Raw genomic sequence first — 25318 nt, 5'->3', positions numbered from 1 at the left:
TGATCGAAACAGAAGGGCAGTGCAGAGTCTTTACATGGCATGTATCCAGGGGTCTCTGCTCTGCCAGTGGGTGCTGCAGCACGATGGTGGTAAGCAGCTAAAAAAATCAAGCAGAAGGCATGCGAGCTGTTGCAGCCAAAGGGCAGCTCAATATCGATACATAAATGAACTTCAAATACTCTGTCTTGTCAAACACTGGCTTATGACCAGGTTACAAAGCAATGCCAAAAACCTCAGAAATTCATAGCGGGGTAAGAATATTCTGCCTCTCAGAGGTGAGCCACCTTTCAGACAGGTGCCAAAGATGGCCTGCAGCAAGGACCAACAGTGGCTGCAGCTCAGGTGAAACATGTTGCCCAGCTCTTGGCTCCAGGGCCAAGCAGCACAAAAGCAGCAGGAGATCAGTACCTTGCCCCGGAGAGAGGAAGGACACTGCCAACAAGGCAATCGATCAGCTACATCTTGCTATTTTGGCAATATCTGCTCTTCTGCTGAGATTTTATTAGCACGCTTAGCCTCTAATTCAGAAAAAAAAATATAGCTGGATGGCCCACCCTAATCTGACAACTCTAGGAATATTTTTGAGACTGTGCTTAAGCATTTATTCATTTATTACCCTGGATAAACAAAGCATTTGGGCTACAAATTCTGAATCTAGGCCAAAGCTTTCAGGGAAGTTCAAATGGAGGATTTTGGACTGGACTCATCTCAGAGAGGTTTGAAAACAAACTGGATATTCTGAATCTATCATCTGTAGCAAATATCAATATAACACTCCCTCCAAAAATAAGAGTAATTTAAGCAAGCTTATTACTAATCACTGTAAAACCTATTTAAAAAGTCCTGCTAAAAGAGATCTATAGGCATCTTTCAGACGAAAATTTCCTGTTGAAAAGACAGCCTTAGATTAGACTTCCCCACTCATATTGCAACAAAGCAATCAGTTGTGTAATTCCAAATTCCCATTCACTTAAGATGTGAAATAATGTACCACTGTGAAATGGATGACACTCTGTGGACTCCTAGGTTTGCCTCACTTTATAAGGGTGATGCCTTCCCATAAATGAAACCATTTGTATTTAAACTGTTTTGAACGTTACTTGCCTGAAAACTACAAGCAATACAAGACAGACCTAAAACTCCAAGAAAGTACATAGGTTTTCATTTACATCGGATTACTGGATCTTTAAATGAATAAGCTTATAAGCACAGTTTTGGACAGAAATAACTTTACTGACTCAGGATAAACTTCATACCACTGCACTGATCCTATTTCTTCATGTTGGCAAGGCCTTATCGTTGCCCCAATTACATTCTTGTGCCAAAATAAACAACATCAGGAAGAAAGGAGGCAGCAAACTGAAAAATGGCAAACACATTATTGCATATTTTTTCAGGCTGTGGCACTGTGTACATAATTTCTGAAATCATTTTAGCTCATTGACTTGTGTTTGTTAACTCAGGTGAAAAGAATTTTATGGCAGAAATATGATATTTTCCGAATTTTGCTTTAAATGGGTACTTCTTCCTATTGTTTTCCCATCTCTGTAAATCACCAACTTTGGAATATGGCAGCAAGTCAACACCTATTTTAAATGAAGTTATAAATGAGTGTGGACATTTTATTTGACAGAGGTCAGTTGGTAATTAACCAGTGTTAATTTATACAACTAGGTAACTCCTAGCTGAGGGGTAGACTCAGCCTTATTTATGCTGGTCCTTCTGCGCTATTTAGGACCACGCTTTCCAATGCAGTCAGAGCACTGCCTTGAACAACCACTGCTCACTTCTCCGCTGTGGGCTGATCTAGAGAAGAAAAGCTGTTAGTGGCAGAGGCAGCTTCATGCAAGCTCTGCCGCTAGCGTGCCTGCCCCCAACACATCAGCTATACTTCAGACTTTTCAGTACCCTATACATTTTTCAATATGCAGATCCTAGTGTGCACTGGATGGCATTTAGGTGGGTGTTTGTGTTTATGCCCCTTCTATCTGCACATCGCAGAGCCAGAAAGTCACAACAGTAGGTCTGAAACTTCAGGAGATAGGTGCCTTCACGTTTGCTAATAGCACTATGGCAAATACACAGGGCTATGTTATCGCAGTATCCTAATTTGGAGGGGAAGTACTTTGCTTGCAGAATGCCATAAGGTTTCAGAGTAAAATATGTAAATTAACCAGATTTCAGACTACCCCTTTCAAGAAAACTGCTTTCTTCTGGTGATGCTGTTCAGTCACTTCTTACAATTCTAAGTGCTGAATTTTGAGTTGAAGCATTCTTAAAAGGAAGGAGCAGCACAAGGATGATGCAAATCTTAGCTGAAACATACTGTTAACTTGAGAACCTTCCAGCTTGTTCGGGTATAGTTTAACTTCATTTAGTCTGAAATCAATCGATACAGTGGCAAGCTGAATGCATTACTATTTGAGACGGCACATTTTTTATTGATCAGAAACAACTTGTACATTTGTTGTGAACTTGAGAACTCACACTTGGAAATACCAATGTTAGCAGCTTTTTAAAATGCTACCCTTAGGCTCTGCAGAGAGAAATAATATCCACCAGCAACCAACAGGAGTAGTTTTCACATCTGTCCTTGCATCTGAGGAGGGCTTAACCTCAGGATTGAGCCCTCAAAACTTTACAGAGAAATAAAACCCTTCTTCCTTATGTTTCAGCTCCCCTTCATATAGGGATAAAGGTCTGTTTGTAATGGCACTACGGCTAACACAAGCAAATACATGTACCTGCTGTATTTCTTTCATACATTCAGTTTATTGCAACTAAATAAGGAGAGTTCATACAACTGAGTAAGTATGAGAACAATCTGCTGTTCTCTTGTAAAAAGACATTAAACAGCATATTCTGGGTGACAATAACAGAGAAGAATTTGGGGAATCAGATTCTTTTCTCAGTATATAATTTAGCCATGCAAGCCACCCACTAGTATTAATGGGAACGCTGCATATTTAGCTCTGCTTCAAACCAAGATGGTACATTAAATAGCGAGGTATTAAAATTCTTCTAGGATGCAAAATGCCAAAATATTTTTTCTGCACCACTCCAGTACGTGTCTCTCATTTTCCTCCATTAGCCACTGCTCATACACCAATCATTAAAAATCATATTAGTGGCTTTTCCTCACATTCATATTTGCACTTCCAAGCACTGATAACACCTGTCTCGATGCTCTTCAAACTCATCTCCCTGAAAGCAGATCAAAGTAAATCCACAGCAGAAAGAACTGTGATTAAAGAAACAACAAAGATATATTTAGTGCACCTCCTGTTATCATCAGTGTTTTGTATGTTCAAACATAATTTCCTATGCAATTTAGAACATCAGTCCCTCACGTATCATGTGTAAAAGGCAGAGCACCCAACATTACGAGTTCAAGAGAAAGTCTGCAAGAAGATAGTATAATTTTCTGCTTAGAAAAAGGACAGTACATGCTCCAAAGTCCAATACTGGGACTTTTTTAAATCTAAACTCTGAAGGTGCTTTTTCTTTCTACAATGAGGCAGAGGCAACTTACTTGCAATCAGATTTTTTCATTTCAAAAATTAGTGACTAAGTTAAAGTGGCATATTTGTACTGAATGAAATTTTATCATAAAATGTAGAATGACACTCTTTACCAAAAAATAACTTAATGCAGGAAATAAGTTTGAAACTAAATTAATTGAAAATTAAAGTAAATGAAAACTAAAGTAATTGAAAATTAATAATATTTATTATAATTAATTAATAAATAACTAAAAAGAAAAAAGGGACTTTTAGAAATTATGCATATGAAGAGAGTTTCACATACTCTAGCAAAATCTTATGAAACACATACTTCCTCTCCTTGAGGAAATGTTATTGCTCTCTGGTGGTAAAACGTTGTGAGACCATATCCTCATAGCCAAATAGTTGATAATTTTGAAGCCATGTTTTCTTTCTTTTCTTAATACACGGAGAAAGTAAGATAAAGGTTTTAGGGAAGTTGTGAGCATTTTGGCTACTTAGTACTAGAACTCATCCATTCTCCTATCTTGACCTCTAGGTGGCACAAAAGAACCTAAACTAAGCAGATCTTTCCGATTTTTCAAGTAATGTTATGCCCTCTCAATCAGTCTCCACAAATTAGCAATTCGAATCACAAAACACATATCTGTTAAGCCATACTAAACAAAATGTCAAAACAAGTATTAAAGTACCAGCTACTGTAGCTAGTCAACTCATTTTTTTACTGCTTTTAATGGTGCATTGAGATAGAAATCATTAATCAATTCTCCCCAATACACCTAATATCCTTTCATCTTCAACTTATAATACTTAAAAGGAACAGTAGGCTTACTAGAAATAAAGCTAAGGTTTACATTTAGTTTAATGTAAGAATTACTACAACACTAAAAATACATACCAGAAAAACAATTTGCAATCATAATCCAGCAGAAAAAAAATAGTAATGAGTAAAATACATCCATTACTTCATCTTATATAAGATTACAGTATAAAAGCATGTAAAAAAATTAAAGGGTCAGTGAAATCACATCCAATCAATATTTACTGCAGCAGTAACTAGAAATGTTGCTTTTTGACTTAAGTGATGTAGCTGTTGGTATGAACATAAGACTGGCATGTTCTGCATGACCACAGAGAATTTTTATATTAACAGGTTAGCATTATGCACAGCAGGTGAAGTACCCCAGCAACCCTCAGTCTCTGCACACAAGGATGGCACCACACATGCATTTTGCCCCAGTTAAGACATTATGACTTTAGACCTCAGAACATTTATTTTCCTCTACCAAAAATATGCATGTGTACACTGCCTTTGCCTCAGTGCTGTCACTGATTTCCTTTATCTTCTGTCTCAGCCAAATCATTCTCACTCACATCTGGGGATCACTCCAAACAAAGCAAAAATCACCTTCCCCTCCTAACCTGCCCTAGTTCTCTGTACACAATTGCCCAGACCGGACTTCTCGCTATCATCCAAAACCATTCAGTCTGAAATGCTTTGACTCTTCCAAGACTTAACATGAAGCTATGCATAAACTTTGTCAAAGCATTATGTGGAATACCATTTGCATCAACATGTAATAACAAATCATTGCATCATATGCCCACAATTAAACACAACAGGAATTTCTCTCACCTGGCATAGAAATCTTTTGGTGGAACAACCTCCTGAAAGAACTGTAACTGGTACAGATAAAGTCCAATCAAGTGCCCCGCACTGAATATAGCCATTAATACACACAGACAGCTGAATATCAGCGGATCAAATGCTTGGCAACAGGACCACCATGTGCACAGGCCCAAAAATACAAAGAAATACACAGCTGAGGTCAAAGATGGCACCATCATACCTGTGAAAATAAAAACATGGAGGGTTGGAAAGGTGTGGGAACACCAGCATTTCTTAAACCTTAAGCCTGACAAGAAGTGTATTAAACAATTAAATCCAATTAGTGTTTATGCCAATTATTACAATTAGCTCTTAAGACTGGTACTAGCTTTGAGACTAGAAGAAAAGGATCCTCTCTTGGTTTTTTGTTCAATTCACCTATGCCATACCTTAGCACTTAGTACAAAACCACTCTCCAGACCTTCCTCTGAGATGAAATCTTCTCTTTGTAAAGATGTTTCACAAAGCATGGAGAAAACCAGAAATGGGGCTGCAAGGCCAGCCAACAGAGATACTGTGCCTGAGAGCACTGATGTATTAGATGTTAAAATGAATTTTACGTACAAGACGCTAATATGGCATGATGAATGAACCATGAAAAGCCTTCTCATATAAATCTTGAGATATACTGAGTTATTAAAAATGAAAAAAATATGATGCATATACTAAAAATAAAAGGTTTCTAGAGGATATTCAGTAAATGTTTGATTTTTCTGAATTTTTAACTCATAGACACTTGTAATTTGCATATGAAAAAGACTCTGCTGTCTTACATATGTATATTGCTTTTGCTCTTGCACAGGTAGCAGAGTATTTCACTTGTGAAGGAGAGCCAGTGCTCTGTGGATAGCCTACAAAAATAAGTGAGGAAGCAGGAAAGACACACATGTCTAACAGTGGAAACCAGGAGAAAATGACATAAGAGAGCTTACACCTGGTACAGCAGTCCAGTGGAGTCTCTAAAGTAACAGTACTGAAGCTAACAGGGATGCCTGCCTCATTTTATTTTGAAGTTTTTCACTGGTGCATGTCTAAGAGCCACCTTCCTTCAGGACATATCTATAGGCTCCCGGTGGCCCGTGGCTCCAGTACGCCCACTGGCCCTGCAGCTGGGCCAGCCACTGCGGCAGGAGGACTTGCGCCTTGCCAAGAGCCGCCTTGCCATGTTTTTTGGGGGCAGCGCTCTGGGGGTCAGTCCCTGGTTGGACTGAGTCCAGGCACTGCCCAGACAGACTTGGGACATGCCCGAATGGTGGCCCTGTGAATTTCCACCCACAGCCTTTGCAGAGCAGAGTCCTTGCAAGGGGGAAGGAGAGAGGGAGGGTCTTGGGAGATAGAGGGCTTCACGCTGGATTTTACTGGCAGAAATTGTCAAAAGCTGGGGTGGTCACACCCATGTGATGCTGGGCAAAATATGTGTACTGTAAGGACTCTTGTCCACAGTCATTTTGCCTAAGCTTCATCATCACATCCTTTCACATCGTACTTCAGACCAAGTCTTTACACTAGGGTGTTTTGTTTGTGCTCCAGCATATAACCTGTTGGTGTTTCCATAGGCTCGCAGATTTAAAAGCATGACAGGACCACAGGGATCATCTATTCTGACTGCTTTCATGATGGAGGCTATAAAACTTCACCTAGCAATTTCTGCCTCAAGGCTGTAACTATTTCCTTTCTTCTTTCAAAGAGATAGTTCATCTTTATTTAAACACTTTAGGAGACAGAGAATACACTACATCCATAAAAAAAAGGTGTTTATTATGGCCAATTACTCTGGCTGTGAAAAATTCAAAATTTATTTCTGGTCTGAAATTGCCTAGGTTTACCACTTAACTATTGGCTTATATTATAACTTCTACTAGATGAGATGTCTGTAAAAAAAATGTAGGCATTTTGTACCTTTGTCAGTACTTTAAGAAAATCACCATCTTCTTTTTTCTTGGCGTGGTAAGTAAGGAAGTATTTAACTAATTAAGCTCAAGGTTTCTCTCTGGAATACAGGCTTCCCAGACCTCAAGTCCTTTTCATAACTCTCCTCCGAACACTTCCTGGCTCTCGGTGTGTGTTGGAGTCCCGCAGACAAGCTGCCCAACGCCACTCAGAAGAAATTGCCCCTGCCACTGCTGCGTGATCCTTCTGCTTCATCCTCCCTGGGTGATGTTTGCCCATGAAACTTCAGAATGGCACTGAAACCATGCTTATTTGCCTATGCTTATCAAGATTTTTTTTTTTTTTTAAACAGCATCTCTCTTCCCTGATGTCAGGCACCATGGTGATACACATAACCTATTTTTTTCCCCTTATTAGAGTTATTACTTTGCCTTTGGTTATATGTAAGGCTGCCAGATAATCTCACCTTACTGAAAGGAGGTATGAAATCCTGCCTTATTAAAAGAGCCACACCTGACCAGACCTCGTCATTCAATACCAAGCATTTTTTGTACTATTGTTTTATACTTCATATACTAGTATGCTTACATGTTAAGTATACACTTACACTTTTTATGCAAGGACTCCATTCAAACATGTGAGTAGGCAGATAAATGCTAATTTACAATTGCATGATCCAATTTTAAATTAATTCATTACAACCTACAGTGATTTTGTACACTTCCATTCTGTCTGTAGTTGGTTATGTGGTACTAAATCAAATGTCTTAGAAAAGGTTGGTCATATCATACCAAAACAGCTACTTTTATCAACCAACATAAATGTCACATCAAAACCCAACATGAAGTCTGATTATCACTCTTTTTACACACTGCATAGTCAACCTATTAATCATTTCTTTTTCTTTTTTCTTTCTTTTAAAGGCTATGTGAATACAGTTCCTTTTTACATTTGGAAGTGATGGAACCAAATCTATGAATTCACATTATAGTCACTTATGCAACCGTTCACCATTTGGTTATAACAGTAGCTGTAAAAGTCATATATAGAACAATAGGGCCACACAGTATTAGCACAAAAAATTAAGCAATTCAGCATATTCCAATGCCTGCCAAAAAGTAAATTTAAATAAAATCAGCAGCAATTTCTTTCCCCTTAAAAATTTCCATTGTTATTCCCACAGGTGCTAAAGTGCTGAAAACTCATTTGTTAAATGCATAATCTAATGGGCTCTGGAGGAAATTTTTCAAATGCACCAACCTGCTGAACCAAGTAAAATTGTAACAACAACTTTTCCAGTGGTGATTATCATGTTGCCAATAAACTCCCTCAGTTTGGATGCTAGGAAGGCAATTCTACGCAGCAGTTTTAATTTCATGGTTTCCTCAAATTCTGCCTCACCACAGTCTTCGTCATCCAGATCTTCTTCATACATCAAAGCATCATCTGGCTCTAACTTTTCTCTTACAGCCTAAAGGAGGAGGGGGAAAGAAAAAGAGAAAGCAAGAGAGAAAAGAATTTGAAATTAAAACCCACACATATACTATTTAACAATGAAGTCTTCTTAAAATCTTTGACTCTGTGCAAGTAACAAGAGAGTTACAAAAGACATACCAAATCTATAGTTGTACATTGATGGCTCCCACTTCAAATCTGTCTCAAGAAAAAAGGATGTTAAGGGTTGTCTCTGAGAAATACTGCAGTCCTCCTATGTGTGCACAACAAGCTGCATGTTCATTTGTATATGAAATTTGGTTTGGTTTGCTCAGCATTCTTTCCATCTTGCTATCTATTACCTGTTAAACTCCTCTTGGGCTCACTGGCTTCAGGTACAAGCTCCAGCCACTAATGACAAGTGTCTTCCTGGTTATGTTCCTCAACAAACCTCACTTTGCAAACTCTTCCCTATGAACCCTTTCTTGGACTTTAAATGCAAAACCTAGAATGGGGTGAGTATGACTGAACTGAGACAGGGCAACAAGGGCTGAAATAAATGGACAGATAGCTCATTGGTGACTGAAGGGCAATTTGGGAGAGAAAAAATACACTAAGCAGAGGCTCAGGGAGAGAATAAGAAATGGTGAGATTTGCTGACGGTGAAAGAAAAGGAGAAAAAGTGAGCAAGAGAGACGTAGTGAAAGCCTGAGTGATCTGCAACAATTTAGCAGGGGAAATGAGACCAGTGGCTTAGAACTACACAATGGAAAAAGGAAAAGAAAGAAACGTGTAAAGGCCCCTCATACTTGAGCAGTTTGTTAGGATTTGGCAGTGGCCTTCACCATCAAGTCTCCATCGTATCTTGGAGACCAGAAGACATACACAGCTATTGAGTGATGCAGACTAAATCACCAACCCACGGTGAGAATCTGCAGGATTAGAAGGAGGCCCACCCAGAGATACAATTTATGGAAAAATTAGTCATTCACAGACATGTAGGGGTATATTTAAAAAAAAAAAAAAAAAAAAAAGTAATAGTTTTGAGCCAGGTTCTCACTTGGTGTAATAAGGCATTGCTTCTTTGGCACTAATCTGAACTTGTATTAGCTAACGTTCTGGCCAAGCAGCATCTCTGTGTGTGAAAGTGAGAAAGAGAGACTGTTGGTATTTTTCATCTGAATAGCAGTTTTACATTTATTGGTGACCTTTGGCAGCAAAAAATTCCACACTGACATATAAGATTGCAGTAGGAACAGCTGAACTCTTAGCCTACTTAACCAAATTCTTCAGTACCATTTCGTTATCTGGATTCCCAAAGGGAAAAAAATTCCCTGTGGGCTCCTTCATTTCACCTCTAAGCTTGGTGCCAACTTTCTCCTCTTACTTTGGAGCATTAACAATGTTGTGAATGCCCAGAAAAAGCCTGCTTATTCTCAAGAGTATATATGTTACAGACAATGAAATACGTATTAAATAAATTAGGGCTGATCTGGGAAATCTACCTTTCTCTTGGACATATCTGGCTATTTCACTAGCTATACCCATTATAAATGGAGTATACTAGCATTTCAATTGCTTTTCTATTGTCACCATTCACTTACAGAGCTCTCAACATATGCATTATCAGATCCTGATGCAAAATAATGGAGAGGAGACGGCAGCACAAACATGCAGTCATCACATCTCAGGCCATGCAGCACAAAGAGGCATTCCATCAGTTCATCACTGCTGCTCGTATCAGAGCTCCTATGTAAACAAGAGCTCCTTAAACATTCAGAAACAATGCTGACAGTAGGCTGAATGATACATGGTGCTCTTAACTTCTGCCACAGCTGTTTCAGCGAGAAAGCCATAAAAAGGACAAAAGCTATGATCACTTCTGCTTGTGCTGTAATTACTAGATGAACCTCTTCTCATCTAGACCAACCCCGCTCCTTCTGGACTGGCTCTAGTGCTCTGTGCCTTGACCTTAATATGACCAGTGAACAGTGAAACCTTCATGTGAATACCATGAATCTATGTTGAACATGAAGACAGGATTCATACATTTATTACAGCTTATGCTGAATGGGAGTTTTGTCCAAATTGCTGAGATAGCACTTAATTATACACGTGCAGGAACAGAAAATAAAAGTCTGAAGAATCACGAAAGAAAATAATAAAATGTTATCCATGCAGAAGCAGAAAATGTTCTTGAGGGAAAAATGAAAAAAATGAAAATATTCTACAGTATAAATTGGAGGAAAAGACACAATACCTTCAAACAACAAAATAAAAAAGGGCACAGAGGTAAGAAAACTACATAAAAACAGCCCAATGAAAGGTGGGACTTGATATCCTTCTGTTTCTTCCTCCTACCTGCCTCCCTCACCTGAGGTGCTAAACGCCCAATTTCAAACCTTGATCTCCTCAAAATGGGTCTTTGGTTTTTCCTATCATGATAACTAGGACCATAATTTTTTAACTTGATCAGGCTAATCACTCTTGCTTCATTGACCTGAAGGACCTTTAGGCTACATTTTGTCTTAAGAGTTCAGTATTAATAATCTAGTATTGACACATGCGACACAGCATGCCCAGAGAGAAGCACTAGGAAAGAGGGTATTTCACTGGACCAGAACATAGCTGAGAGGGAGATGATGGTGCAAAATTTCCATGGACTGAAGCTTACACACTTTAAGCATAGCTAAAAGCTTGCAAGTTGATGAGTTACCAAAGAAGTTAACTTTCCTTGTATTTCCACTTTTATTTAGATATGAAAATATGAATTCTAAGTTCTACAAAAAAGTTAGGACCTCACAAACCCTCACAGGAAATGCAGAACAACCTAATTCTGGTGTTACTGAGATCATCGGCTGTTGGAAAGAAAACTTCAGCTTTCTGAACCTCAGCAAATACCAAACTGATTTGCCAAGTTTTCCTTCTAAAACGACAAATCTCTGTTTGGAGCTGGGGTTCCTCAACCACTCTCCTCAGTTTAAGACAAGCTAGCAAATGGGAAAGCCTGATCATTAACAGCAACCAAAATCTGCAGCTTTTCCAGAAGAGATGCATACTGTTTTGCAACTTCTCAGCACGGCCTGAATTATCAATGATAATGGCTGTGCAAGGATTGCCTGGTTTCAGAGACCAGCGCTTTGCACCAGCATGCTCCCTCGAAGAGATGGGTTAGCTTCCACATCTCTCTCTTCCTTATCTGCACGCGCTTTTAAGGCTGATACCTTGGTCCTTAGCCTTATTCTGTCTACCTCCCAGTGGTGTCACTCATGACCCAGTCCATGATTATTAGAGTGAAAAGACTATGACAGCTAAACAACTATAGGTTTGACTTTTTTTTGTATACAAACATAACTGTTTGCAATTAAGTATTCAAGGTGAAGTCAAGCAGCTGAAAGGTCATGTTCCAATGTATGTCAAAAAGACAAACTCTGGATTCCCCCACTCTCATATTCACCACCCACCAACTGGATTATCTGAGACGGCTTTCCAGTTTCTCACACTGAACACTTCAAATTGCTGAAGGCAGGCAAACAGTGAACAGTTTTTACATCCAACATGGTGATAATGTGCCTGTTGTTTTAACACTTTCTGATGATTAAATAGCCATGCAAGTGCGCGCTCATCACAGAACGCCATTACTCCAGTCAGACTGTTTTGCAAAGCTCTTTTTACTATGTGGATTAGCGTAAAGCTACAAACCCATGCTACATAGGCTACAGTTAGAAAAATACTTTTACTTCCATAATAAATTACTTATTATGCAATTACAGGATCCCTGTGGATGCTGATTAAATCAAATAAACTTCTCCATTCAAGGAGTATAGAGCATTTGTGAAGCCATAAACATGTGTTTCCATGACCTTTGCTCTCCAGAGCAGGGCCCCAGGACTTTTTATAAACAAACTAAATGCAGTTTAGGTTTTTGAGCAATCATGTGGAAGTCCTGGGAGTATTTATTGTACAACACTTTTTTAAACTGCCAAATTGAGATAGAGAGCAGGCAAGGAAACAGTACAGCCTCTGTGGCAGCTACGGGAGCTACTATTGTGGCCAGGGCCAGAATGTCCATTAGCTACTTTGGGGGCTGCTTTACTAGCATCCAACTTTTAAATGTTTCATCTGGTACAGTATAAACACTACTGCACAAAGATAGTCTCTAGCTCCAGAGACATATTTACTAACAGAAAGCCTTAAGTCCAACCTAAAACTCATTCTTGCTTCACAACACCCCTTGCTTTGTACCTACATTTAATGTATTGTGTCTGTAAACACAAATTAGCTCATGCATTGACTTTTTGATTCTAGAGAGGACATAAATGGAAACTCTTCAAAAATTCAAATAATGAGAGCAACAGAAGTTAACTAACCAGAATCGTTACAAGTAATGATATACAAATCTCAGAATGGACACAACTCCCATCCCTGCAAATGCATTGCATTAATTATCAGGACCTCTCAAGTGTGCACTGCTAAGCCCACAAGAATAAGTTCTCATGAGAGTTCAGGTGCTTCTTCCTTCCAGTTGGCTCATAAATGCTGTGCAAATAGCCTCTTTTGCAGTATTTTGACATTTCCTCACAGCCAGAACCAGGAAACAAACAGAGAGGAGTGAGAAAATTAAAAATAAGCCTGAGAAAAACATACAGTTACGCAAGTTCACTGTTTTTAATACGTTGCTTCTAGAATTTTTAACAGAGGTTAAATGGATCCTGCTGTGTCAGCTCAATTTATCAATTTGTCTATGTATTATGCGGGCATTTAGAAAGTTATAGAGATGCAGTGATGAGCCTCATTATCAAACTTAATGTCGAGACGACACTTTGTGTGTTCCAAGCGTCTGGATTGCAAGTGGCAGAAATGTAACCTGCAATTAGATTGCATGGCAGCGCTGCCATGCTCCCAAGGCAACCTGCTTGTCATGTGGTTATGCTCTGCAAAATACCTCTGTGAAGGAGAGCCTGAAACAACCTCCTGGAGAGCAGTGTGTGAGTTCACTGATTTAAACACAGTCTTGTTGCATCTGAACTGCCAGTGGGGCGGCAGGGCTCACTCACCCCAGCACCCAGCTGCTTCCCAGAGCCTGCTCCTCTCTGAAACCCCCTGCAGCAGCCTTACCCAAACAGCAATAGGTACAAAGGTTCTGCACGAGGGAAGAGTTGTACACTGTGGCAGACCCTGCTGTTTATTGCTGGTGATACCAGAGAAGTGCTTTCAAGATGTAGATTAGCTTGAAGGTGCCTGCTTTGGCTTGCAGGAAAGATAGGTGCACCCACTTCATCAGGAGACTAGAGCAAGCAAGCCACAATGAAGATCGCATAGTCTGACCCCCTTCTGGCAATTTTAACCAAGTTCTGCAGGAGCTGCTCTAGCTGTAGCATCCCAGAGCTAGCACAGACTCCCTTGCTCCAGATAGCCACACCAGTTTATTTAAAGAGGGCTGGATTGTCTTCATGCTGCCCTGCAGTTTGCATGCCCTGAGGCACACGCTCATGGCCTCCTGCTGACACTGGTAATGTAAAACAATGATTCTCTTTGGCAGAGAATGAAATCACTTCCTATAACTATTTATTTACCTTTAATTAGAGATCATATTTTTATTCCATACCTGTGATAGAGTAGCACAGATGCAATTTATTAGACATCTTTAATAAGTCTGCTCAAGCTGTTACTATGTCCAAATTTCTGGACTTTCTTTTCATTTTAAAAACCTTAATGCTTACATTGAACAGTTGGGTTTAGGAATCATCTGAGACAAGCTACTTGATTCAACCACATTAGTGCCAGCAGAACTATTGAAATACACTCTCTCTCTACTATCACATTGTTTTATCTCTATTTCCTCCATAGTGCCTAAGCTGGTGCATTCAATCTAGGTGGAACATATCATAACATGACTGAGTACCTATTTTCAAGGTTGCTCAAAAAGCCTTTTCCCCCCCCAAAATATCTTTAACTTTTATCTTTAGAAATGAAATCATTACAGGAGTAGGAAGAATTCATTACCTACCTGCCTTTAGGAGCAGTGCATATCATAAAAATGCATATAGAAAAATTAATCAAAATTACACATTATTCTTTAGACAGACCCAGCTATGAGTACAAAAGCTGGAAAAGAAATTCAACTGCTATTTGTTTTACCATCAAAGGAACTGCAAGCCCTTAATGGGATATAAATGACTGTAGTTTTAACCTGCAGTCAATAGTAAACCATGTTAAGGTCATCATTTATTGAATTTATAGTTTTGCAAGAAATTGAAGAATTCCACAGTTCTTCTGAAATTGTCAGCATGCGAGGAGTGGATTTCTCTGCTTATTCTGACATAGAATAGATAGAAAAATTTCCACACCAAAAATTCCCACATGTGATTCTACTTGAGCTCTGCAGAAATGGGGCTGCCTAGCAAAAGTATTTTCTTTAAGGTCATCTTGCGTGATACATGTGGTGCTCAAAGGGAGGTCAGGCAGGTCTGCAGAAAGCCAAAGGGGAACACCACTCTACACACACACAGGGGGAGCGCATGGAGGGAGGGAGGGCTGCAGACTGCAAGCCAGGATAGAAAAATAAAACCCACTCTCAGAGCTCAGCGCTCTATACTCACAGGCACTGGGTGACTTAGGGGAAGACCCTGCTAAATGAGCTGAACTCAGCAAGTGTGAGGCAATTGCAATGAACATTTTGGTAGGTGTAAAATAAATGAGATAGAGGCATTTTGGAATTTAAACAGTATTCTACAATTTGTGTTACAAAACTGAACCACTGAAAAGAAAAATCCTAAATTAACTTTAGGTCCTATAGATTTTAATGAAAAATTTTATCAGTGATCGATCTAAAGTGTGCTAAAGCTTGTGTTAAATGCCTACACAGCATTAGGTAAATTCATCAGGGATGTACTGTCAGAAATAACTTTCAGTGTGTATGCAGTGTTTGGTAGTAATGAATGACATACACTTCCACAGTAAGATCTCCTGTGGGAAAGAGTCATTTGTTACAAGAAAAGGTTCAGTTATTTACTGGAAGCACATAGGGACAGAGGCATTTAGCAATTCAGAGGAAATGAAAAATAAAAAATAAAAAATGGATAAAGACAAGTGCAGTTCTGAAACAGCATAACAGGAAGGCAACACATTAAATCCTGTATACAATAGATATTGTACTGAGAGGGCCAAAGATTATTTCACTTCCCAATGTACCTACTGCACCTGAGCAAACACCAAGTGATTTCAGCAAAAGACTCACTTGGCTAATATGGAAATACAGTTCACATCTTGACTTCAAAAAGCTGTCAGGCATATAAGCCAAATGCAAAAGAGAAGGGAACTCACAGGCAGAGTTCGGTGGTTTGGCCAGAGATGATTAAACACGTTTTTTTAGCAAAAAGGAAATAGGAAGACTTGGGTTATGACTACAAGGCACAATTCAGTACAAACTCTAAATGAGCTAGTGTAGGTATGCGAAGCAGCACAGCACCCATATGGAGTAATTCCTGGACCAAGAAATATACACGTTGTATCATTACCCATCTTGCTAAGAAGCACGATAAATAGTCCAACTGGAGTGCTGTGGTTATTTGCAGTATCGCCTCAGCTCATACAGAAGTGGCTTGGGCACTTCTCCAGTATCACCCTGAAGAGGCACAGGTAACTGGAATGAACAGGAGAATGGGAAATATGATCTACAAGAGGATCCGAAATTACTTGACTTCTTTTGTCTTGCAGAGCAGGCTTTGAATAAATATGGGTTTTTTCTCCCAAAATATCAAAGAAATAAATGCTAGGGAAGGAAAAAGTATATTCAGTCAAAAGAGCAGAATAACTAAAAGGGTTATAATGCAGTTATGCATACACGTACAATCTAAACTAGAGGTTTTCTAACCACCAGAAAAGCAAAATTACAGAACAGGGTCCTGTGAGGAGCGATGGGATAAAGAAAAATTGCCCTGTTTTCAAGATGGTGCTTCCTACTTTCCAGAGGGAATTGTGTGATACAGCTGCCTGCAGCAGCAGCAGACTGAATTCCGTGACCCAAGAGATTCCTTCTTGCACTGTGTTATTCACCACTTAGGCTGTCCGAAGACAATAATAGTCCAGGATTTTGATCTCCTGGTTATCACCTCTGTATCTCAACATTTGGAATTGCGGACTGTTAGAGGAGCCAACCAGTAAGCCCACTGAAGAGCTGCCACAAGAATTTCATCATACATCTGTGATGTTTCTAACCAAAACAGGACAGGTGCGTGCTAAAGTTTCATGCTGAACAGGTTAACAGCACTTGGTAATACACAGTGTATTGCACTATGCAACATTATGTAGCTGAGGCACTGTTGTAGTATAATTACATATTTGTGTTCAGACTTATCCAAAGATGTGTGCATCAAACCAAGAAGCTAATGTAACTTGTAAACTTTTGACCCTTGTTAAGATGAGATGCATTAGAATTGTTACTGAGGGAGGCAGCTGGGTAAGGTCTGGCAAACTTCACCACTACAGGCATTGCAAGCAAAGTGATAAGGGAGCCTCACCTACTCTCTTTAGACCACAGAAATAAGGTACTAAATCCTACTTACACCCTGTTCAAAGCACACTAAGACCAACTGGGTTTGGACCAGTTCTCCAGAGGTCAAACCCAAAGAAATATTTCTAACCAATTAGAAAAGGTAAGCAAAAGCCGTGCTAGAGATGCCAATGAAAAAAAGAGGAAAAAAAGAGGCGTCATCAAGAAGCTAAAAGAAGCCAAGACATTCCAACCCTCTCTAAGAAGTTCTTTTTCCCTCTTTATCACCTGTAGTATCTCCCACAATATTTTCCACAATAGCCATTATTTGCTCTCTCTGAAGAGAAGCAAACGTTGAAGGAGCAGAAGTTGCATATGGGAAGATGTTTAGAGAAGTCAGGGCCAGAAGGTACCACATCAGTGAGAGCTAATGAAGCCAGGTGAATGTTTGATACTGGTAAAAGAAAATGAAATGAAGATAAACACAAACCAATAAATAATCTCAGGAAAAAGATACCAATTCAAGGCTTTAAGAAAAATGGAATGGCCATCTAGACAGGGTCATGGGCACCACTATAAACAGGTCAAAGCAGATCTCTGCATCTGAAGGCAAGAAAACTGGCAAGGTGTTAGCAACTACAAGGACTGGGACATCAGATCTTTCTTGGAGCTGTGCTCTAAGCTGAACTAAGTTTCCATATTTTACAGGACATCCAGGTAGGTGATACACTAGTAGAACCGTCCAACCCAACAATCTCTGAATCTAACAACGAATGTCATAATACTGTCATTCAAATCGACAATAAGGCCTTGCCTGAAATGCTGAGGCGTTGATATTCCCTGTAGCTCAAGAGAATATTGCAGAACTATAGCTGGTTCAGAAAGAAGTAATGGAAACAAAAGAAATGGAAAAAAGAAAAGGAATTGCTTATCTTTAAAAGGACAAATATGCAAGATAATAAATACATTTTATTTCCCTTATACCATCTTTCTCTGTTTTATAACATGTAATACAAGGGACCTTCCATAAAATTAAAGGGTGTTAAATTTAAAATAAAATCAGAGATCACTTATTAAATTGTGGAAGTCCTTGCTTCATGATGCCACCGAAGCCAAGAAATTAATGAGGTTTTAAAAGGGTCTGGATAATTATATGTTTAACAAGAATATTCAGAGTAGCTATAATTAACAACAACATTTTTTGGAAGGGATTTGAAACCACATGTTTTAGGATTAAAGCCAGTCTCTCACTAGGAGAGATCAGGATAAATTGTAATACTGGAGATAGGGGAAAAAGGGTATTCCCTTACTTGCTTATTAGAATCATAGAATCATAGAATTGTTTAGGTTGGAAAAGACCTTTAAGACCATCAAGACCAACCATATTGTCCTTATCCAGCAGGTACCAGCTACTTTTAGGATGAGTATATTTGTCTAAATGGGCAATTTCTAGATTAGGAAGTCCTTGGACAAGGCACAAGATATGTGTAGTGCTCAGAACTTATCTACTGTCCTGTATGTTTTCCAGTCACACTTGGAGACCTGGACCAAAAGAGAGCTCTCAATGTACTATGGGCCCAATGTAGGTGTAGGACAAACAGCACCATCACTGTTTAGAAAGACAAAGCTAGGAAACTGAGCATTATGCCTGTTCCTATTTGCCAGGGGACACAGAAGCTGAGAGACAGATGAAGCAATAGGCTTAAGGACACAAACCAAGTTTGTGGTCAAAGTGAGAACCATGCTGGTCCTCCCGACTCCAGTCTAATATCTTGACTCCAAGCCAAGCTCTCCTCACAAACCTTAGTTTATTTGAAAACAATTTCCGCTTTTTCTCTTTTTTTTCCCCTTGTTAAGATCCCAAACAAATCTCTGCCTTCTGCAGAAAAGAGGAGGGGTAGAGGCTTTGGGAGCAAGCTTGCCTCAGATTATGGGACCAAGTACAGACCCACTGGTCCCATTTGCTTTCTAACAGAGCATGGATGAGAAACAAGCTTGAATGGGCAAGGCAGCACGTGCCGTGGGAGGAAGTTGCATCGGAGGCTACAACTGTATATTTCAATTAAGATCAACACCTCTTCTAAAGTTTAGGTTGTGCAATCTCAGAAGGATTTTCCTCCCCCCCACTGTCACTTACAATATTAGACAATTCATCCACAGTGTCAAGAAAAAGATACTTCCTTTCTAATACCTATCAGACTGTATACACTGTATCTGCATTTGGCATATAAACCACCATCTGCACCAAATCAAAAATGTTGTACTTTCAGCTGCAGCTGGGAGTTAACTGTTCTTTCTTATTTTCTTCCACCTTTTACACCTTGTGACTGGCATTGTGCTTTTCGGCATTTGCAATCCGGGCCTGTCTCCAGCTGAATTCACCTGCTTTAAATTTTCTGAGCCCTAATAAAAAAGGCCTGCAGACACGTTTGCTCCAAGTGTGCAACCATTTAGGGGTGGTAATGAGTTGGACTGCAGCCTGGTATCTGGCAGACCTTCCTACTTCATGACTCACTGTTAATTAAAACCACACTCTGCTTATTCCTGGGATAGCATTACTTACAAATAATTGAGAGTCTCTCACTGACTTACAGCCTCCTCCCCCAGTTCTGTTCTGTAGAATACACTTTTCTGATGGAGATCTGTTTCCCTTAAAGTTGGATGAAGTGTAATGAAGAAGGACATTCATTTTTCAATGAATCTTTGTTGTCTTTAATTTGGATTCTGATACTTGTTCTTATTTTGAATTGCATCTTAACCCACAGGCAATCTAACCCATTGTACTCTACAGCTGGTTTCTGGAGGCTACTGCCATGACAAAGTACAGCACAAAATTGAGTATCACAAACTGCTACTCAACTCCAGACATTTTTTCAGCATGCCCATATAACAACTGAAGTGTGATGGATTCACATAGAGCTTTGAAAAGGTCACTTTTAGAAGTATTAAAACAATTATTTAACAGGTTTTCTTATACATAAATTTTGGAAGAAGTAGATAGATTAACCTTTCTTTTTTTTTTTTTTTTCTTTCAATTAAGCCTATTTCCGTAGTATTTCACTTTCCCCGAAAGCAAAGTAGTATGAGAATTGCTCAGTGTAAATAGTTTCATGCAGAAGGTAAAGCTGCAAGACAAACTCTCTGCTTTTGCCTGGAAGTTACAGTGCTGATTTCTTCATTTATAGAGCCACCTGTGGCTAGGCATCTAGCAATCTGAAAAGTCACCTCTCTTGTGGCTCTGTTGAGCCTGTTCAAATCAGCTGATGCATTCTTAACAAAATCTTGTACCACAAATCTCTGATGACTGGTGGCAGGGACTCTCAGCAAAAGCTCTTCAACTCTGGAATTGGCTACAGGGCTGGTCTAACAAACACAGGACTATTGCCCTTGGAGGCACAGTACCAAGCTCAACACTCCTCCTTGTTTGTAGGGCAGTTATTGCTGCAACTCATTTTGCATTTTACGGCATCAGTAGAGTGCCACACCAACACACAGCCACAGGCATCAGTCAGCTAATGCAGAATTCAAAGAACTGATCCTTACTTAGTTTTCCCTTATCCAGTGGACTCTACCAAGGAAGAAATGAAAATTATCATGTGAAACCCACAGTTTGGACTCATTTTAGATCATGCCAATAGTATCCCAAATTCAGACACAGCTGCATGCTCTGCATATGCATTAGGTTCCTTACAGTCAGTCCTGCCAAATACATATTCCTAGCAGATTCAGCTGCTTCTGCAGCCTCCTCCTAAATAGCAGAAATGATTCCAGGATGTTATGTGCAGACACCTACAAAGAGAAAGCTGAAGTTGGAAAAATATATTTAATAAGTATTTAATTTTCCACTCTCCATTTCACTCCATCTTTAAAAAACAAGCAGGTTATTCTCATGCAAATTCATCATTTCAGCTGTGAAGCTCACAATTCCTTAAAGCACTGGGGTTCACCTCACATGACAGTAACTATTATCCCTTTTTAAAAAAAATTTCCTGTGAGTTTTGGGTGTCACTAAATCTAAACACAGCTGCTGAGTTCACTAGATAATATATAATACATACCATTTACAGAACATAAATAGTATTTGCTGGATTTTGATGTGAAGAAATAAAATATATTTATGCATATTTCCATTTGTCCAGTATCAATATTTCTTTGCAGTCAAAGTTTTCTCTTTCTTCTCCCCCACGCTCTTCCTTTGTGGAATATACTGGCCCATTTAGTAGCATTGGTGGATTGCCTTGAGGTAGCCAGTCTAGGACCAACCCAATTTAAAGCTACACTCTCTGCTTCAAAGAAGTCTGTTTGAGCCCACTTTGGTAAAATGCAACTCTTGTAAGAGAGACAGGCTGAACACAAAACATGCCAATTAGCCACACTTCTTAATACTTCAAACGTCTCCCCTTATGGGTACAGACCCAGATTCTAGCCTGCTGCTAAATCCATTTTGCACAGCTCCAACGATAAAGCAGATTTAAAGCTGATAAAACCAGCTTCCAGGAGACACAGCAAAACCTTGCGTACACTCATCGGACTGAGGCCTACATATCCTCCAATGTGTAGTTAAAAGCTGCAATCTTCAGGCGATCCTCAGCTGCCAGGAGAGCCCGTAAGAATTACAAGCAACTGCGTACAAAGCACAGTCCTGATACTGATCTCTCATGTGCTAAAAACTCGACCAGCGTCTGGCAATACCACAATCCAGACAACATGGCAACATGCAGGGAGCTGGTTTTTCCCTCTCTATAGTGGCACCAAAATGGGCAGCTGATCTCCCGAAATACTTTACCCACTTCAAAGTGCAATTTCTATTTGAAATGAGCACGTTGCAACTGTCTCCCCTAAAAATGGAGTTTTGAGAGTAAAGAAAAAAACATTCCACCCATATGTAAAACAAGACAGAAAATGAGACCCAATGCACGCTAGACAGTCTGATAAAAAACACGTTAAGATTAGTAGTGGGAATTTCTCTGCACCCTGGGCCAAATTCCCACTGCAGCTTTTTATATTATAAAATTGTTCCCCTCTTTCTGTGGATTTTTCTGCGCTCTGTATCTCTGCCATTCTTCTTTCCACTAGTAAAATACACAGCAAACAATACTTCCAGCTAAGCCATTCCCCAAAATTATCCTCAAGCTTGCTCAGTATGACCACAGTTTTAGATAACTCCTTCCATGAACGTAATACACAGTCTCTCTTCCCTTCTCCTAAGAGTCATTTCTGATAATCATTCAGATGCTGTGGTTATTCTTGGATAACAAGTTTGGAAATATGGATGCTAAGAAACTCAGCAATGTATGTAGCAAAACAACCTTTTCAGACTTAACCAGCAGCTCTAGTGAAGAAACAACTTGTGATCGACTGTCATGATCATTTCTTAACTCAAAATTATTTGAAAAATTCAGTAGCATATCTACCACTTTTCATATTCTGCTTTGTTTTCTCAAGATAACAACTGTGACTTTTCCACTTTAAAAACAATTGTTTAGTTTCCAGAAAGTTAGTTCACTTCTTACGATACCCTGTGCTCATGAAACCATTTCAGAATACATCTCAGACAGGAATACCAAAGCTCACTATTAGCTAAAAGCCATACAGATAGAAACGTGTATTTGATACCATTTCCTCATTTTCAAATTGCATGTTGCACTGTGCTGCATCCTCCGTTACTGGCTTCTGAAACATGTTGCGGCAGATGAGCCATATTGTCAGACTAGCAATGAACATCCCAATATCTGGTACAAATAGTCTGATCACGTTGCCAGCATCTGCTCCTTTCACACTGTATGGGATGAAAAAAAACAAAACAACAAATAAACATTTGTTACTTCTAATGACATTTTCAACTGAAACAGAAAGTTAGCTCAAGGCAAAGAAAAAACCCCAAAACCCAGTAATAAGAAAGCTTCACAATATGGGAAATATGAAGATGACCAAGGAACTGTAGGCAGTCAGATATATTTGCAGTCCAGAAGTACAGAATCAGTGATTATTCACTGGGAGTTCACATACTCATATTTTAGTGATACTTAGAATTTTGATTAACCCAATTCTGAATCCATTTTGTGGAGAGCAACACAGGAATGACCTTCAAATTCAACGAGAAAGATTTCAGCTGAGTTCCTAGAAGATCCATGTGTATAAATCACAATCCCTTTACTGCCATCCTTTGCAAATAGGACAGCATCCAGCTCCAGCAAGGAGGTCAAGCAAAGACAAGATAGCATTCATGTCACCCCTAAGTGTGCCCTAATCATTCCTGGCACACAGAGGAATAACCAGAAAGTCTGTAATATTTTAATATGTTTTATTATGTTAACTGTTAATATGTTTTATTCAATCAGACCTCTTAAATACCTTTTTGGGTATTTAAGTACTAATATTTAAGTACAAATATTTAAATACTATAAAGTGTTAGGTCCCCGCCAAGAAAACCTTTCTTCTCCAAAAGATTTGTGAGGCTGGATGAATTTTATGTAGAAAAAAGTTGCACTGCTTTATTGTGCAGATTTAATTGTTTAGGCTGGGAAATATGATTTTATGGGTTTGGATGTGGTGTCTGAATTTGGTTCACTGTTAAAATGGAGAGTTTGGATCCAGATTTAGTGGCACAATGAACAGTGTATTAAGCTGCTGCATGGACTTAACTGAACTTTTAACTATTAACAAGAGGATATAATCTTAATTATTTGAAAGTGTACAGCATATACCTGCCAATCATGAAGTTAACACATTTTAAATATGCAGCTCCAATTGTAATTTTAATTTCATTTTTTATAGGGTTTTATGTCCATAATCAGTTCTGAGGACAGGTGAGGCATCTGTATAGCTCCTTGGGCATAGGTGAGTGCACTGGACTAGCTTCTCATAGCCTGAACTGGTAGAAAATCTTGATAGGTTGTGTTATAGATGCAAAAGAAGAGATCGCCTCTGGCCTTTCTTTATCATAACACTAGCAGCTTTGAAGCCTAAAAAAAGCTATTTGTGAAGGAGTTACCTGCAACTGCTGCAATTAATTGCAGATCTAGAGTATCTAAAAAGTCTCTAATATGATTACAACACAACCATCAGGAATCTTTTTGGCCTGCTCATATGTCCAAGATCAAATCCTACATTTCCATCACTGTTGCTGACCCAGCTTTCCCACAGCCATATATCTTGCAAAATAACATCGGCCCAAAGTGGGAATAAGGTAAGTGAACGGAAAGCTAGCTTTAATGTTTGTTTCAAGAGGTACAAATGACAGTATCATGGGAAGCAGTGAGCAATGTGCAGGTCTGTGGGATACTTTCCTGTAGCACAATTATGAAATGGACCCAGAAGTACTTCTGAATTGGTTCAAAACAGGAGAGGAAAAATTCAAGCTCTAGTTCTTCTTCTTCCCATGCTTAGACATAGACACAGAATAAACTGTCAAGGTGCTGCCTAAGGAAAACAACTTAAGTTCTGAAATTGCAGCTTCTTGTAAAAGGAAAAGAAAGAAATTGCAATCGTGCAACCAGAAAACTTTCTCCTCTGATGCTCTTTCCAGTGATTAACCCTGAATGGTCATGCACTATATGGCAGCTAAGTAGCTTGAAATATTTTGCTAATGTCTTCGAGCTGTACTGAAGCAGAGAAAAAGATTAAGTCATTGAAAGGCTTGTAAAAGAGTTAGATGGCAAAGTCCTTGCTGGATTGCTTGCACGTTTCTTGCGCTGCTGCTTCAAGCAAAGCACGGTGTAGAGTCAACTGGCATATGACAGCATAGTCGATCTGTTTAACATTACAGAAAATACAGGCTTGACATGTGTCAGTTCATTTTCCAGTACCGTAGCTCTTACTGTCACCGAAGATTAGCTAGTCAAGGCACTGAGTCTGCACTTTCTTCTTTGGCAGAAAGCAGTAAAAAGTATATGTTTAATGAACCTAATTCACAACAACAGGGTACCCAAGATTCATAATAACAACAATGAATTAGTTTCACTCATCCTGATTGTTATGCTGAAACCTGCCTATTAAACCAGCTTTACTAAATAAGTGGAAAAAAATCTGAATTAGTGATTTTGAAAATATCACTCAGGCATTTTTCAGAAAGAGTTGAAAAAACTCCTAAATCCAGTATTAGTTACTGTAGAAGAGTATAAATTTGCTAGTCTCATATTGAAAGAAGGATCAGATTACTTCTATGTGATACTTCTGTAAGTGAGTTTTTTCTGTACACAGGTATGGAGTCCCATGTAAAACTAATTTTGCATCACTTCTGAACTTAAAGCACAAGCCCATCAGATTCAACCACTCACAGACGAACAGATGAAAAGGTGGCAGCCTTCAAATATCAGCGCTTCTTAG

The 25318-nt window shown here is 39.1% G+C and overlaps 1 protein-coding gene across 1 annotated transcript in view; it reads right to left on the bottom strand.

Moving 5' to 3' along the window:
• The window catches only part of PIEZO2 (piezo type mechanosensitive ion channel component 2), a 326809-nt gene that overhangs the window by 118825 nt on the left and 182666 nt on the right, over window positions 1–25318 (bottom strand). The window contains exons 5-7 of the mRNA XM_075704850.1: window positions 22607–22769; window positions 8323–8533; window positions 5140–5353 (exon numbers count right to left, since the gene is read on the bottom strand). Of these exons, the coding sequence (XP_075560965.1) occupies window positions 5140–5353; window positions 8323–8533; window positions 22607–22769 (588 nt within the window). The remainder of the gene's footprint in view (window positions 1–5139; window positions 5354–8322; window positions 8534–22606; window positions 22770–25318) is intronic.

Source organism: Pelecanus crispus, chromosome 2 (assembly GCF_030463565.1).
Source record: "Pelecanus crispus isolate bPelCri1 chromosome 2, bPelCri1.pri, whole genome shotgun sequence".
Taxonomy (NCBI): domain Eukaryota; kingdom Metazoa; phylum Chordata; class Aves; order Pelecaniformes; family Pelecanidae; genus Pelecanus; species Pelecanus crispus.
Note: the sequence above shows the minus strand (reverse complement) of the source record. Positions and strands in the feature narration are given on the sequence as shown.